The 17,043-nt window shown below is 33.2% G+C and overlaps 1 protein-coding gene and 2 long non-coding RNA genes across 3 annotated transcripts; 1 reads left to right on the top strand and 2 right to left on the bottom strand.

The window, feature by feature from the left end:
* Positions 1-3,082: 3,082 nt before the first annotated feature.
* On the top strand, positions 3,083-5,794 carry LOC148762988 (uncharacterized). The gene is made up of 3 exons (XR_016026408.1): positions 3,083-3,658; positions 4,144-4,251; positions 5,532-5,794. It is a non-coding gene; the product is annotated as an uncharacterized LOC148762988 (long non-coding RNA).
* Positions 5,795-6,634: 840 nt separating this feature from the next.
* Positions 6,635-7,192, bottom strand: LOC148762987 (uncharacterized). Its single transcript, XR_016026394.1, has 2 exons — positions 7,029-7,192; positions 6,635-6,935 (listed from the first exon to the last, which is right to left on the bottom strand). It is a non-coding gene; the product is annotated as an uncharacterized LOC148762987 (long non-coding RNA).
* An 8,714-nt stretch (positions 7,193-15,906) lies between these two features.
* On the bottom strand, positions 15,907-16,593 carry LOC18600142 (protein LEAD-SENSITIVE 1-like). Its single transcript, XM_018120720.2, has 2 exons — positions 16,467-16,593; positions 15,907-16,373 (listed from the first exon to the last, which is right to left on the bottom strand). The coding sequence occupies exons 1-2, from the start codon at positions 16,591-16,593 to the stop codon at positions 15,907-15,909; spliced, it is 594 nt and encodes a 197-aa protein (XP_017976209.2).
* Positions 16,594-17,043: the final 450 nt, after the last annotated feature.

The raw sequence follows: 17,043 nt of genomic DNA, 5'->3' as shown, positions 1-17,043 counted from the left end.
GTAAGTTGCCTTGTAATTTCTTGGTGGAAATTGAAAAAGAAAGTCTTGAAGGAAAGCCACTCTCCAGCAAATTCATTTAGACATATTCTCATCCTCAGTCAGAGAACGTTGAGCACAAAAAAAATTATTTTATTTGTGGAATATTAAACATTAGAGGTGGAATTTTACCCTTGAAATGTGGACACAAGACTAGAACTTGAAACTGTTATTATATCAATTTCTTGGAATTGATCATAAGGAGAAATGATACATGGAAGGGAGACCTTGAAGTAAACGGAAAAAAATGCTCAAGGTCAACAAGTTTGAACCCAGAGTGGAAACATAGAAGGAAAAAGCAATGGAAAAACTGCCCTGCAATTATTTCTATGGGAAAATTTCCAAAGTTAGCGTGGGTAATGGATCAATCCCACTAAGAAAAGTCATATTCTGGAATGATTAAGCTGTGGTCATGCTTCCTAGCATTTTATTCATCAGATTTTACTTTAATTCTTCATCAATAATAGAGTTTCATTTGACTTCTTAATGTTTTAAAGTGATTTAATTTCGAATATTTTTCATTACATTATTTTCTTAAAAGTCAGAGAAAAATATCCACACAAAATATACTAAAGACATGTAATATGCAATGTAATTTATAATGTGATCGGTACGGTAATTTTAATAACATAATTTGATGAAAAAATTAATGATTCTAATGAAATAACTTAAAAATTAAAAATTAAAATAATAATCTTATACTTTTTCCGGTTTAGAAGACAATGCACTACAGAGTTTTGTTGTAAATGCAATACCAACCAAAGGTGGAACAACATCACAAGCTAATAGACTATTTATCACCTGGTACCTGCAGTTGAAAGAAATACTTGAACTAAAAAAAACTGTTAGGATTATTGGGCTTGTCAGGTCCAGGCCCATTATGCCCAATAAATAAGCTAAGATATCAGCCCAATTTGTAAATTGGGTTCTGAGCCCATTTAACAAATCAAGCTCAATAGCTCATTAAATTGGCTTGGCTTAACAATGAATTACACAAATGGTTTTTAATTTGCTCTCCAATATTCAGGGTATACATTTGTCCACATTTATCACGAAACTAATTCTTTTTTGGACTTAATTACTATTTATTTCTTTATTTATTTTTTTGTCTGTTTCTTTCATTTTTCTTACTCATTAATAAATATTAAAAAAAATTTCTCTATCTTCTTAACATCCTACTAAAACTTAAGAAAATTTTTCTCACTCCGAGAGTATTCAAGAAAACACACTTATTTTCTTGAAAAAGCTTTGTTGATAGGTTCACTAGGTATATTACTTTTTTAAAAAATTCATTAAATGTATTATGAAAAGGTTGATTTTAACTTATTATTATTATTATCTTAAAATTAATTTTATTAATTTCATTAAATAAATGAAAATCAGCATATAAAAACTTTTCAAAATTCACCTAACGCTTTAGTGAAATTTAAAATATTTCCTTACCTAGAGAATTTTCAAGAACTATGTTTCTACAATTTTCATGAACAATCTTATCATCAAAAGTTTCATTTATTAGCCTAATTAGTATTCTTAATTAACATGATGCAAACATGAAATAAATAGAGTGATTTTCCAATTTTATTAAAGAGCAACTGAAAACCTTCAAACTGAAATCTTTTCTTAATTCTCTCAACGTTTTGATGAAATTTAGAATCCTCAAATATTAATGATTAAATTATAAATAAAATATTAATATTTAAATGATCAATTATTAATAACTCTAAATAAATTATTAATATTTAAATATTAATAATCATAATAATATTTAACTTATAAATAAAATATTAATATTTTAAAAATATTTATATTTAATATAATAAAGTATTAATATTTTAATTATCAATTATTAATATTTTAAATAAATTATAAGTTATTAATATTTAAAAATAAATAATCATACTAATATTTAAATTATAAATAAAACATTAATATTTAAATTATCAATTATTAATATTTTAAATAAATTATAAGTTATTAATATTTAAAAATAAATAATCATACTAATATTTAAATTATAAATAAAACATTAACATTTAAATTATCAATTATTAATATTTTAAATAAATTATAAATTATAAATATTTTAAAAATAAAATAAAATAAAAATAAATAATCATAATAACAATTAAATTATAATAAAATATTAATATTTTATAATACTAATGATTAAATTATAAATAAATATTAACATTTAAATTACCAATTATTAATATTTTAAATAAATTATAAATAATTAATTTTTAAAAATAAAATAAAAATAAATAATCATATATATAATAAAGTATATTTTTGTTTTTTATCTTCTATTCCTTTCTAGTTTCAAAATTATCCTTACTAACAAAACATTACAATAAATTATAATAATTACACTTGCTTTATTTCATTCGTCGTACCAAATTACGTAATAATTATTTTATTATATTTTTATCTTATTTTATTCGTACATAATAACTATTTAATTCTATCATGGTCGATTCTACAAACCAAACGTGACCTTTGGGTGTAAGAGAAATGTAACATCCCGTAGCCTCGTATGGTAGTTAACATAACAGTTCCGGTAAGACGAAGGAATAATTGGTGCTAGTTTATGTGCTAAAGAGTGATAAAGGAGTAAAGGAATACTCCAAAGTAATATATTTCACACACATAAAAATAATAATTAAATAATAATATCTTCGTCGAGGATGAATTAACGCGTTAAAAAGTAATTTGGAAGTGAAGTGGGATATAATAATACGTTTCGGGACCAAAGAAGACAAGTAGAAATTTTTGAAATAAAATAATATTTTATTTAATAAAATAATATTAAAATATTATTAATAATAATAACAATAAATGAATAAAAAAATAAAATGAAATGAATAAAGAAAAGATGAATAATGAAAGGGTAGGATGGGTGGAAAATTAAGCATGACTTTTTTACTTTACTTTGATCACATGAGAAAAAAAGAAAAAAAAATAAAATAAATGGAACAAGGGTCGAGTGGCAGTCGTCCATGTGGTAAATAAATTAGTTAAGAAAATATATTTTTTGAAGTGATGAATTGAGTTAGTAGGAGCCGGCCACATGGAGTGAAGGAAAAAGGAAGAGAAGAAATGATGATGATGATGATGTTAGCAAAGGATGAGAAAAAGAAGGAAAGGAAAGAGAAATAAAATAGATGAAAAAGAGAGAGATAAAAGAAGGAAAAAAAATCTAGAGAGTAGCCGGCCAAAGAAAGAAGAAAAGAAAGAAGAAGAAGGAAAGAAAGGTGACCGGCGGTGAAAAAAGGAAAAGAGGAAGCCATTTATTGAACAAAAATAAAAGGGAGGAAGAAGCTGATTTTTTATAGAGGAAAGAAAGAGCTGTGCAGCTGATTTTGATAGGGGAAAACAAGGGTGTTAATTGCTGGAATTTGGAGGAAGGAAAAGAGAAAGATTTGGGTTGTGGTGGCTGGCGGAAAAAGAGAGAGCTAACCAACGGTGGAAGTAGGGAGGGGACTTTAAGCTGCCAATGATGTGAGGGAGAGAGAGAGCTTGTGCTGTCCATGGGTGCTGGTTCATGAGAAGGCCGGCTGGAACAAGGTGGAATAGAAAGGGAAAGAGAATAAAGGTGGAGATTTGGACCACCCAGCCCAAATTGGTAAAAATTGTCTTGCTCTTTTTTTTGGACTTGTTATGAAATTAGATTATTTGGAGGCTAGTCCATCTTGTTTAGCTAAATTTAGATTATTGATGATATGAATTAAATTAAGTTGCTTTAATATAATATTTAAAAATTATTTTATGATTTTCATAGGATTAAAGTAAAAAAGAAAATATGAGATGAATGAATAGTGTTTTAAATATAGTTAAAAAATTTTGAAATGATTCATTGTGAGGAATTTTGTTGTCGGGAGAATTTATTTACATAAATTAGTTAAAAGTGTTAAGTTACATGTTATATTAATTGGAAGAAATAAGGGAGAATAATGTGGATGAAATTGGAAAATGATTGAGTAGATTTGAAATGATTGTTGTTGCCGTAAATATGGTTAATATTATAAAAATATTAAGATGGGTTTGGGCGGAAGTTACTTCGAAAGGTTAAAGTGGGCACTAAATATATTGAGTTTGAATTGTTGTTAGGAAAGCTTGTATTGATGGCGTGCCGAACAAAGTGAGATGTGATCGGCAAGTAGGAATAATTATAGACACGTAAGAATCAATAGCGATGTAATATCCCGTTATTGTGAGGTGAGTAGAAAGTGTCAATTTTAAAATTTTTGTAAATATATATCAATACGTAAGATCTATTTTAAACGCGAAAATTGTGGATAGCATGTGCTGGTAGCAATCTTAGAAAATTGTGATTGCAAATTATGTTTAGAAATCGTTTTGAATATATATATATATGTATAAATTATATGTAAAGAGTTTTAAAAATCGAGAAACAAGCCTTTCGCACTGTTTTGCCTCAAAATCTGTGTCTTATATTTGTGTAGTGTGCAGTCATGGTTATATTGCTTATCCACCATGCAAATTATTGTTTTGAAGTTCATGCATAAATTCATTTTGAGAAAATGATAAATTTTATCATACCTTATGTTGAATGCTTTGGAAATAATTTTGAAACGAGATTTTAATGACATAAAGTGATTTCTAAAATGGTTTTATAAACCGAGAGATTCGAGAGTAGGCCAACTGTCACTTGGGTTAAGTGTGACCCTCGTGCACGAGTGAGCTCTAGCTAGAGGACTTTTGGATCGCCAACGGGTGGTTAGACGTGGTGGGGACCACGGCCTATGATATATGTATGCGTGGCTAGGCCACCAGATGATTACGCAGTTGCAACCGCTTGATTCTTCGATGTCAGCTAACATCGTTGAGACTTCCATGGCATGTGGAATCCGGTGGAGCGAGACTCCCGGAGGTTATTATGTAGTAGTGGGACCACGGATTTTATTTGATTTCCTACTCGACACAAAAATCTCTTTGGGTTTTTAGACTTTTATTTCTTACATGGTGAAAACAAAATTATACGGTTTACTGCAGCTTCCCCCCTGGATTTATTGTTATATGAATTTTACCCTCACGTGTGAGGTGATTTGCGAACTGTGTATAACCCTGGTTACTATTTGGTTTCGCGGGAGCTTGCCCAACTTTATTGATTTGATTTGAGTATTACATGAGATAATTTCGACTGCAAAGATCTTTTATGAACACGAGGTTTAAAACGATATCTTACTGATTTAGTTTGAAAATAGTTATTAACCTTCTCGCTGCACAAAAGTTTACTTACTTGATTTGATATACATTATGGTTGATTATGACTTATAAGAGATTCTCGATATTTTCTTTTATATATATAAGGTACAAATCTCCATTTGAATTAAATATTTTTATCTACTCTTGCAATTTTTATTATTCAAAATCTTTATCTTATTACTTGTTTTTCATCTACGCCTTACTCACAGAGTCGATGATCACTGAGTCTGTGAGACTCACACCCCTCTCATTTTCTCTTTTGTAAACAGAGATCGGCCTAGCGTGCAATCATCGGTGCATACGATCCATCGTAGATAGGTAAAAACATCTCTTAGCCTTTCATTCCAAGTCGCTCCACTGTTAAAGGTCAAGTTTTAGCAATTTGGCATCATTATGTAAATAGATTTTAGTTTTGATATAAATGAAAATTTTGGGGTATTAAACTCGATGTATTTAATCATGATATTGTGACTTAAAGATCCCAATCAAATTACTATGCTTATTGTTAAATTCATGGAATAAATATATATGTTTTGAGCATTAATAATGTTTAGTAAATATGTATAAAGAGATATCCAAAAATTTCATGAAGGCTTGTTCGAGACTTAACGGGATCTTCCGGAAGTCTCGAACGTCGATAGCGACCGGGGAAGGGTCGTTACAAGAAAGACATTGAGCCTTGTGGATTTAGGAATTGGGATTCCTCGATCCATCCCCTCCATTTCAGATTTTTGTTTTATTTTGTTGCACTTTCTATTACTATTATTATTTTTTGTTTTTGTTTTTGTTTTTTAATTCAATTTAGACTATCAAGTTCCAAGACCCAATTAACCCATTAAGATCCAAAAATAATTAATACATTGGGTCTTAAACCTGATTAATAAATTAGGTTCTAGGTTCAATCATCTCACTCTATGATTGTCACTTATAGTGAGAGCATTAAACTTGAAGAAAGAATTAAAAAAAAAAATCAAGCTCTTCAACATACCATTTAACTAAATAGACAAGCATATAGTAATTGCTCATAATTTTCTTAAAAAAATAAGAGCACAAATAACAAGTATTTGATGGAATTAATACTAAAGTCAACAATGTTAACACTTGATATATCTTCATCATTAGGAAATCTAAGAAATTTGGTACTCAGAAATCCTCCTAAATCTTATTGAAATTACACACAATTTTTTGGATTTTCTTTCTAAAGCATTATTTAGGTAGAGAGAGCTTTAAGCTCTCCAATACCTTCGCCAGGAATGGCATCATAGGTAAATTCATAACACTCAGGACCTGTTCACTTCTGCGAATGCCAGTCTTACAAAATGTACTGAAGTCTTCACAGTTGTTCCCAACAAGGTCATAGCGGCCGAAACAATTTTCCTTGTGGAGCTCGTTGGCAATGTTCACAACGGTTTGGGGTGGTAAACATTTGGAGCTGCTGCAGCTGCCAGATCTTTTCAACATCTTAACCAACTCCGATTCTTCGTATTGGTAAAGACAGAGGGAATCGCTTGAAAGGGCACCGTTGGATAGGAAGCAATCCAGGCAGGTCTTCACCACTCCGAGGTGAACGTTGTGCTGATATCCACATTTTGGACAAGGAGGGTCTTGCTTGGAGAGACCGTCACCTTCTGTCGGGATGAAATGAATCGCACAATCTTCACCAACATATATTCCTGGAATTTTCATTAATTAAAGCGTATGAGTGTCTCCAGGAAAATCAATGTGCATATACATTAAAAGGAAAAGAAACGGAAAAGAAAACAGACCATGATGGCTGTATGAACCAAATCCCCTGTAGCCATATATATGATCTCCAGGTTTGAATCTGCAGCTGTCGATTCTGTGGGTGAACAGTCGCTTCCCCTTTTCAATTTTTTCCTTTATTTTCTCCATCTCTGAATAAATCTTCCTCTCTCCCTCTCTCTGTCTTGTTCTCTGCTTACTTCATATCGCAGCCTTAAATAGACCTCGGAACCTTGATTCTGAGAAGCTTCATTGTAAGTTTCCTGTCATGGAGACTTTTCTTTGGGGTACAATTTCCTGTATCGGTTTGGGTGAAAAATATGGGACCTATACATAGGACTTAGTCATCACCTCAGCAAAAGAGATAGCTTAGTACAACTGCAACTTGCGTCCTCCATCAATGACTTAAAACTGCTTGTTGAATCTGTCAAAGTAAGCAACGGGTTCGAGGTTGGAAGCTTCCGATTGACATAAAGATTGCACAATGGCAGTGGAAAGAAGATAAATTATATCCTAAAAACGCCAAACTTCAAGTTGGAGAAAGAACAAGACACATTTCTTGGAGGCCGTGCACTGAAAGTATGGAAACGTACATCAGACAGACTTGCTCAGAATTTCAATGAGTCAATGAGCCAGAACGTGAGCTCTAGCTGTCTAAGGGGGCGTTCGGTATGCTGTATGCATGCGGAATCATTTTTTGTATTTGAAATAAATATATTCACATTTGTCAGAAAGCTGCAGGAAGTAAGAAAGCAGTGCCGGCTCATCCTTTTAGAAAGAAAAGTCATTTTAAGTATTTTCTATTCAAAAAATATCTAAAAAAAAATTGTTTATATACAATGTTTTAGGAGTTAAAAATAAAAAAAATAATTAATAATTATAATATTTAACTAACATAATATAAATTTAAAACTAATAAAATAAAACACAACGTTTCATTTTATTTCAAGTTTTTCCTCTTGCTTTCTTCAAAATGGTGCGCACAGCTCTGTTCCTTTATTTCCAAACTTCCTGTTTCTTCCTTCTGCTCGAGTCTTCTTCACAAAACTCTTTACAATTGCTTCGAGCTTATTCAATACTGTGTTATCTAATACTCCCCCTCAAGATGATATGTGAATGTTGTGAACATTCATCTTACTCAAAAGATTGTGGAATTGCCTTGGTTGTAAGGCTTTAGTGAATAGATCAACTAGCTGCAAATTAGTTGAAATATTTATTGGTTTGATTGTACCTTCAATCACTTTCTCCATAATGAAGTGGCAATCCATCTCTATATGTTTGGTCCTCTCATGGAAGACCGGGTTCTTGCTTATGTGAATGGCTGACTAACTGTCTGAATAGAGTACCATTGCAACTTTATGCTCAATTCCAAAGTCTGCTAAAAGATGTTTCAACCAGATAATTTCATAACTAGCTAATGCCATTGCCCTGTACTCAGCTTTTACTGAGCTTTGAGAACCACTGATTGTTTCTTAGATTTCCATGTCACCAAAGAATTTCCAATGAATATATTGTATCCTGTTATTGACTTCTTAGAATCAGGACAACCTGCCCAATCACTGTCACAGTATCCCACAATCATTAAATTTGATTCTGACTTCATCAGGATACCTTGACCAGCTGACCCCTTCAGATATTTCGGCACCCTGTGAGCTGCATTCATATGTTCAAGACTAGGCTTGTCCATAAACTGTGACAATACTTGAACTGCATATGCTATGTCTGGTCTGCTGAATGTGAGGTATAGTAATTTCCCAACTAATTGTCTATAGTCTGTTGAATTGATAAGCTTCTCTTCATCTTGAGCCTTGACTAACTTCTGATTATAGTCAATAGGAGTGGAGATTGGTTTTGCACCTAACAACCTATGTTTTTCTAAGAGATCCAAAGTGTATTTTCTTTGTGATATGGAGATACCTTCAGGAGATCTTGCTATTTCTAACCCGAGAAAATATTTGACTATTCCTAAATCCTTGAGCTTAAAATGTGAACTTAGGAACAATTTCACATCATCTGTAGCTTGTTTTGAAGAACTCCTTACTAGTATGTCATCTACATACAATAAGAGTGCAATGAACTCATCATTGTTTGTTTTCATAGTAAACAATGAGTGATCTGCATTGGACTGAATAAATATAATTAAAGATGTGATTTTGGCATTCCTCTCCCTAGATGCCTGCTTTAAGCCATATAGTGACTTATGAAGTTTGCAGACCAATTTCACTTTTTCTGGATACACCCCCTGGATCTCATATCCTGGCGATATGTCCATGTACACCTCCTCCTTTAAATCTCCATTCAAGAATGCATTGTTCACATCCAACTGTATTATATGCCAATTGAAAGCTGCTGCTATGGCAAAGAATACTCTTACTGTTGTTTGCTTAGCTACAGGACTGAAAGTCTCCTTGTAGTCAAAACCTGCAATTTGGTTATACCTTTTTGCAACCAAGCGAGCTTTATATCTTTCAATTTGTCCATCTGCATTCAACTTCACTTTGTACGCCCACTTACACCCAATTACATGAGAATTTGGAGGTCTTGGTACTGCGCTCCACGTTTCCCTGTCTTGTAAAGCTTTCAATTCAGCATTCATGGCATCTCTCCAATGAGAATAAGTAGTAGCTTGATGATAAGTGGAAGGTTCAAATGTGTGTGACAGAGATGTAGTGAATGTTTTGTATGTAGGTGACAGGTTCTTTGTAGACAAGAATTTAGTGATTGGGTGAGCAGTGACAGTATGAGATTTTGAAGGCATGTCAACATGATAAGCATCCAGATATTTAGGAGCATATTTATGTCTTGTGCTTCTTCTAACTGGTAAATTTTCATTTGAATCATGTTCATTGCTGCTGGTTACATTTTCACTGTTAGTTGCAATAGGCATACTAACTGTATCAAGGGAATTTGGCTCAAAGTCATTTATCTGTGATGTTGATGGTGTTTGAGCACTTGCATTAGGTTCAAAACTATATGTTTCAACAGGTATGTAATCTTGGTAATGAAAATTTGGTAAGTCTGAGTCAATTTGAGGTGAATATTTGGTATGCATACCGGGTGTTTGACAAAATGGTTCAGGCCATGTAGTGTGCTGTTTTGACTGAAAAGAGAATGTTCCTTCATGAAAAACAATATTCCTTGAAATTATGATTCTGTTTGCATTGAGATCATATACCCTATAACCTTTTGTGTTATTTGGATAGCCTAAAAAAATGCATTTTGCGGCTCTTTGGTCTAATTTCTTTCTGTGCTATGACAAAGTAGATGCAAAACATAGGCTACCAAACACTCTCAAATGCTCATATGAAGGTTGTCTCTTATATAACAATTCAAATGGGGATTTGTTCTTGAGTAACCTTGTTGGTACTCTATTAATGATATGCACAGCTGTCATTACAACATCACCCCAAAAGTGAGTAGGCAGACTAGATTGAAATAGTAAGGCCCTTTGTCAAACCCTGTTCTATAACATAATTACGACGTCATTTACATGCTCAATAAAATGTTTGCATATTTAGGAAGTTTGAGGAATCGTTAAAAGATGATATTACCCCTAATGGTACCATTAAGTCGATTAAGCCTCGAACTAGTTCAAATAGGAATTTTAAGGTGAAATTAAGAGTTTCACGGTCCAGGAATGACTCAAAATGATAATTCAGAGCTCGAGGATCAATTTGGAGTCAAACCGGAATTTTCACTATCCAGGGGTAAAATGATCATTTGCCACATGGAGACAAAATGGAAATTTTTAGAAAAGATTTTTTTTGGCCCCATTTGACTTATTGGAGTATGGGTTGAGGTTTAGAAGTGAAAAATTTTAATTTCGGTATAATTTGGAGTACAGGGGCGAAATGATAATTTTACCACTCGAGGGCAAAACGGTAATTTTGCACCCCCATAACACTTTTTCAGCACAAGGTCTTCACCCATCATCATTTTTGACCCTTGAATAATGTATGGTGGAGATTTAAAGCTTAAAAGATAAGAATTTAAAAAATAGACCAATCATGGAATGCCATGTGGTAAGTTTAAATTATTATATTATTTAACTATAAAAATCAGCCCACACCACCATTTTCTCTTCATTATGGCCGGCCATAGCAAGAAAACAAAGGGGAAAGGAAGAACAAACCCAAGGTGGAAAGAAATTCAAGAGAAAAGTGTGGATTTTCAAGGAAATCAAGTGAAAAAAGGTAAAATTTCTTGATTTTAGTTTATGAACTATTTTCCCTATGCATTTTCCCTTAATTTCCATGTTTGAAAAGTATGCTTTCATGGTGAATTCATGGCTGGTCAAAATGGGTATGGAGAGAGAATGATCTTGGATTGGTTTGATTTTTAGGTATGTTAGTATTTTTAGGTGATTAATGATGTGTAGTATGAAAACAAGTGAAGAAAACCACCAAAGGTTTGGTGCCCATCAATAACCGAATTCTCTAAGTGAATAATGAGGAAGAATGAGATGTTATTCTAGGTGATTTGATTAAGAAATAATAGTTTTTGGTGTAGGAATTAATGAATTATTGAGAGAAAATTAAGTAGGAAAAATCACAGAGTTAGTGTACCATTGTTGGCTGAAAGTTTCAAGAAAAAAAGTGAAGATAAATTTTGCCTAATTGTGTGTTAATTAGTTGTGCTTGGTGAATTGAGGGATTGGAAAAGCAATGGAGCAAGTTGGAGTGAAATTGGACGCATTGGCCAATTTATCGGATGAAAAATCGACTTAGGCCAATACCGGGTCTAAATGGCTACCCGTGCATTTTTCATTTCATATCATGCATATATATCGAGCTTGAAATAGCTTATGACTGTTAGACACAATTTAATTAGAATATGTGTCATGGATTATGGTTAGGTGATGGGCCATTGGATAGGGTAAAGGACTGTATCCGCGGACTGAAAATAGGAGTATTTCTACTCCTAATACTGTGAGTGGATAATTTATCGTCTTAAATATCTAGAGTAATTATACTTGTTTGAAGCTTTTATTGAATGGTGAGTTTAAATTATAAAATATTATATTTTCCAATTAAAATATTTCTTTTATAAAAAATGAGATTTATACTGGTTTTGAAATCAAATATTATTTTAGAAAAATTGAGTATATGGAGACTGTGTTGAATTTATGATTTTATATGTTATTGAAATTGTAGCTTATGACACTAGCTAAATTTTTGGGGTCGGCATGAAATATATGAATAGTTTTGGATTGGTCTCGGTAGACTGGATTAAATTTTATTCGCCATATTATGCTACTGAAAAATTTATGGGTCTGGTGGTATATTAAACGATCACTGCAGTAGTGGGGGTTTCCGTGGAATGCCTATGAGAGGGGTACAACAACCCAATTATATATTTACCTCCAGGGGGAGATGTTGGGTGAAGTATCTCCTGAGGTAAAATTTGAGTGCACCTCACGTTCGGGCCACCACGTGAGAGTGAGACTCAGCCAACGCCAAGGAACGGCTATGTGTCAAATACGAAAACATGTTTATGGGTATGAAACATTTAATAGCCTTGGCGGTCTCAGTGGGATACTTTGACGAAGGTACCCGCAAGAATGATTCTGGCAGGGGCCAAGTTTAAGAAACTTATAAGCTAGGAAAATTTTGATGAAAAGAAATCGTTGGTATAGATTGAAATGAATTTTGCGTTATGAACATTATTGAAATATAACATTTTTATATTGTCTCCATCTACTCGGTTTTAGATGCTTTTGATGGTAATTGTTTACTCACTGAGATTAGATAATCTCACCCCTCTTCCTATTCATTTTTTTTAGGCTCAGGACAGTTTGCTGATAGTTGATTAAGACAAGAATTAATCTTGGAGTTGCATCCTAGAAAGTAAAGGTTCGTAGCTCTACACCTTCTTGGTCAGTTAGGGGCCCACATGTCGCTGTAAAAGTAATTTTATGCTTTGGTTATTTGCTTTATAGTATATATGAATATAATTAACTTTTACGCTATAAAAATTATTTATCGATAGCTTTATAAAAAATTATTTTACAATAAAATAGTTTATTTTATTGAATATTTTTATTATATTCAAATGGTCAAATTTTCACTTCAAATGAATGTTTTAGATACTTAATTTGTTTTTAAATTACTAAATATATTCTTTCTGCTTACCTACTACATTTTTAGTAAGTTTTGAGATTTTTGACGAAAAATGACGAAAATGCCTCTATGAGCCAGAAAATAATATTTTATTATTTTGATTTGAAAATGACTTATGATTTCTTGAAATGTGAGATGTAATAACTGTTGCTCACCGGGGAGATGCGGAAGCTGATGCTAAGCCTTGCGAGGTTTCGATTGACATTCGGGGTAATGAGTGCCTATTGGGACATTGCGGCGATTGTTATGGGCCCGATGGGAGTTCTGGGTCATGACACCCTTGCTACAACCAAAATATGTTGATGCTTCCGCTCAACAACCCCATTTTGTTGAGGGGTCTCAACACATGAAAGCTGATGAACTATGCCTGTTTTGTCAAAAAAATCTTTTAGTCTGAATTCTAATCCATTATCTGACCTGATGCATTTTATTGAGTGTTCAAACTGTTTTTCCGCATAATTGTTAAATGTTGGTATCACTGCTAAAACAAAGTGAGATGTGATCGGCAAGTAGGAATAATTATAGACACGTAAGAATCAATAGCGATGTAATATCCCGCTATTGTGAGGTCAGTAGGGAATGTCAATTTTAAAATTTCCGTAAATATATACCTATACATAAGATCTATTTTAAATGCGAAAATTGCAGATAGCATGTGCTGGTAGCAATCTTAGAAAATTGTGGTTGCAAATTATGTTTAGAAATCGTTTTGAATATATATATGTATCAATTATATGTAAAGAGTTTTAAAAATCAAGAAACAAGCCCTTCGCACTGTTTTACCTCAAAATATGTGCCTTATATTTGTGCAGTGTGCAGTCATGGTTATATTGCTTATCCACCATGCAAATTATTGTTTTGAAGTTCATGCATAAATTCATTTTGAGAAAATGATAGATTTTATCATACCTTATGTTGAATGCTTTGGAAATAATTTTGAAACGAGATTTTAAGGACATAAAGTGATTTCTAAAATGGTTTTATAAACCGAGAGATTCGAGAGTAGGCCAACTGTCACTTGGGTTAAGTGTGACCCTCGTGCACGAGTGAGCTCTAGTTAGAGGACTTTTAGATCGCCGACGGGTGGTTAGACGTGGTGGGGACCACGACCTGTGATATATGTATGCGTGGCTAGGCCACTAGATGATTACGCAGTTGCAACCGCTTGATTCTCCGATGTCGGCTAACATCGTTGAGACTACCATGGCATGTGGAATCCGGTGGAGCGAGACTCCTGGAGGTTATTATGTGGTAGCGGGACCACAGATTTTATTTGATTTCCTACTCGAGACAAAAATCTCTTTGGGTTTTTAGACTTTTATTTCTTACATGGTGAAAACAAAATTATACGGTTTCCTGCAGCTTCCCCCCTGGATTTATTGTTATATGAATTTTACCCTCGCGTGTGAGGTGATTTGTGAATTGTGTATAACCTTGGTTACTATTTGGTTTCGCGGGAGCTTGCCCAACTTTATTGATTTGATTTGAGTATTACATGAGATAATTTCGACTGCAAAGATCTTTTATGAACACGAGGTTTAAAACGATATCTTACTGATTTAGTTTGAAAATGGTTATTAACCTTCTCGCTGCACAAAAGTTTACTTACTTGATTTGATATACATTATGGTTGATTATGACTTATAAGAGATTTTCGATATTTTCTTTTATATATATAAGGCACAAATCTCCATTTGAATTAAATATTTTTATCTACTCTTGCAATTTTTATTATTCAAAATCTCTACCTTATTGCTTGTTTCTCATTTACGCCCTACTCACGGAATCGATGATCACTGAGTCTGTGAGACTCACACCCCTCTCATTTCTCCTTTTGTAAACAGGAATCGGCCTAGCGTGTAATCATCGGTGTGTACGATCCATCGTAGATAGGTAAAGGCATCTTTTAGCCTTTCATTCCGAGTCGCTCCGCTGTTAGAGGTCAAGTTTTAGCAATTTGGCATCATTATGTAAACAGATTTTAGTTTTGATATAAATGAAAATTTTGGGGTATTAAACTCGATGTATTTAATCATGATATTATGACTTAAAGATCCAAATCGAATTACTATACTTATTGTTAAATTCATGGAATAAATATATATGTTTTGAGCATTAATATTTTTTAGTAAATGTGTATCAAGAGATATCCAAAAATTTCATGAAGGCTTATTCGGGACTTAACGAGATCTCCCGAAAGTCTCGAACTCTGATAGCGACCGGGAAGGATCGTTATAAGAAAGACATTGAGCCTTGTGAATTTGGGAATTGGGATTCGGCAATCCATCCCCTCCATTTCAGATTTTTATTTTATTTTGTTGTGCTTTCTATTACTATTATTATTTTTTGTTTTTGTTTTTGTTTTTTAATTCAATTTAGACTATCAAGTTCCAAGACCCAATTAACCCATTAAGATCCAAAAATAATTAATACATTGGGTCTTAAACCTGATTAATAAATTAGGTTCTAGGTTCAATCATCTCACTCTATGATTGTCACTTATAGTGAGAGCATTAAACTTGAAGAAAGAATTAAAAAAAAAAAATCAAGCTCTTCAACATACCATTTAACTAAATAGACAAGCATATAGTAATTGCTCATAATTTTCTTTAAAAAAATAAGAGCACAAATAACAAGTATTTGATGGAATTAATACTAAAGTCAACAATGTTAACACTTGATATATCTTCATCATTAGGAAATCTTAGAAATTTGGTACTCAGAAATCCTCCTAAATCTTATTGAAATTACACACAATTTTTTGGATTTTCTTTCTAAAGCATTATTTAGGTAGAGAGAGCTTTAAGCTCTCCAATACCTTCGCCAGGAATGGCATCATAGGTAAATTCATAACACTAAGGACCTGTTCACTTCTGCGAATGCCAGTCTTACAAAATGTACTGAAGTCTTCACAGTTGTTCCCAACAAGGTCATAGCGGCCGAAACAATTTTCCTTGTGGAGCTCGTTGGCAATGTTCACAACGGTTTGGGGTGGTAAACATTTGGAGCTACTGCAGCTGCCAGATCTTTTCAACATCTTAACCAACTCCGATTCTTCGTATTGGTAAAGACAGAGGGAATCGCTTGAAAGGGCACCGTTGGATAGGAAGCAATCCAGGCAGGTCTTCACCACTCCGAGGTGAACGTTGTGCTGATATCCACATTTTGGACAAGGAGGGTCTTGCTTGGAGAGACCGTCACTTTCTGTCGGGATGAAATGAATCGCACAATCTTCACCAACATATATTCCTGGAATTTTCATTAATTAAAGCGTATGAGTGTCTCCAGGAAAATCAATGTGCATATACATTAAAAGGAAAAGAAACGGAAAAGAAAACAGACCATGATGGCTGTATGAACCAAATCCCCTGTAGCCATATATATGATCTCCAGGTTTGAATCTGCAGCTGTCGATTCTGTGGGTGAACAGTCGCTTCCCCTTTTCAATTTTTTCCTTTATTTTCTCCATCTCTGAATAAATCTTCCTCTCTCCCTCTCTCTGTCTTGTTCTCTGCTTACTTCATATCGCAGCCTTAAATAGACCTCGGAACCTTGATTCTGAGAAGCTTCATTGTAAGTTTCCTGTTATAGAGACTTTTCTTTGGGGTACAATTTCATGTATCTGTTTGGGTGAAAAATATGGGAGCTATACCGTACAGAGGACTTAGTCATCACATCAGCAAAAGAGATAGCTTAGTACAACTGCAACTTGCGTCCTGCAGTAATGACTTAAAACTGCATGTTGAATCGGTCAAAGTAAGCTACGGGTTCGAGGTTGGAAGCTTCCGATTGACATAAAGAATTGCACAATGGCAGTGGAAAGAAGATAAATTATATACTAAAAACGCCAAACTTCAAGTTGGAGAAAGAACAAGACACATTTCTTGGAGGCCGTGCACTGAAAGTATGGAAACGTGCA

The sequence above is a fragment of the Theobroma cacao genome, chromosome 5, assembly GCF_053813885.1.
Source record: "Theobroma cacao isolate CCN51 chromosome 5, ASM5381388v1, whole genome shotgun sequence".
NCBI lineage: Eukaryota > Viridiplantae > Streptophyta > Magnoliopsida > Malvales > Malvaceae > Theobroma > Theobroma cacao.
Note: the sequence above shows the minus strand (reverse complement) of the source record. Positions and strands in the feature narration are given on the sequence as shown.

Bases quoted from the DNA above. Each gene is read 5' to 3' on its own strand.
- LOC18600142 (XM_018120720.2), bottom strand. From the start codon at position 16,593: ATGGAGAAAATAAAGGAAAAAATTGAAAAGGGGAAGCGACTGTTCACC. The intron at 16,374-16,466 runs GTCTGTTTTCTT...TGAAAATTCCAG, and splicing joins TGGTTCATACAGCCATCATG to GAATATATGTTGGTGAAGAT.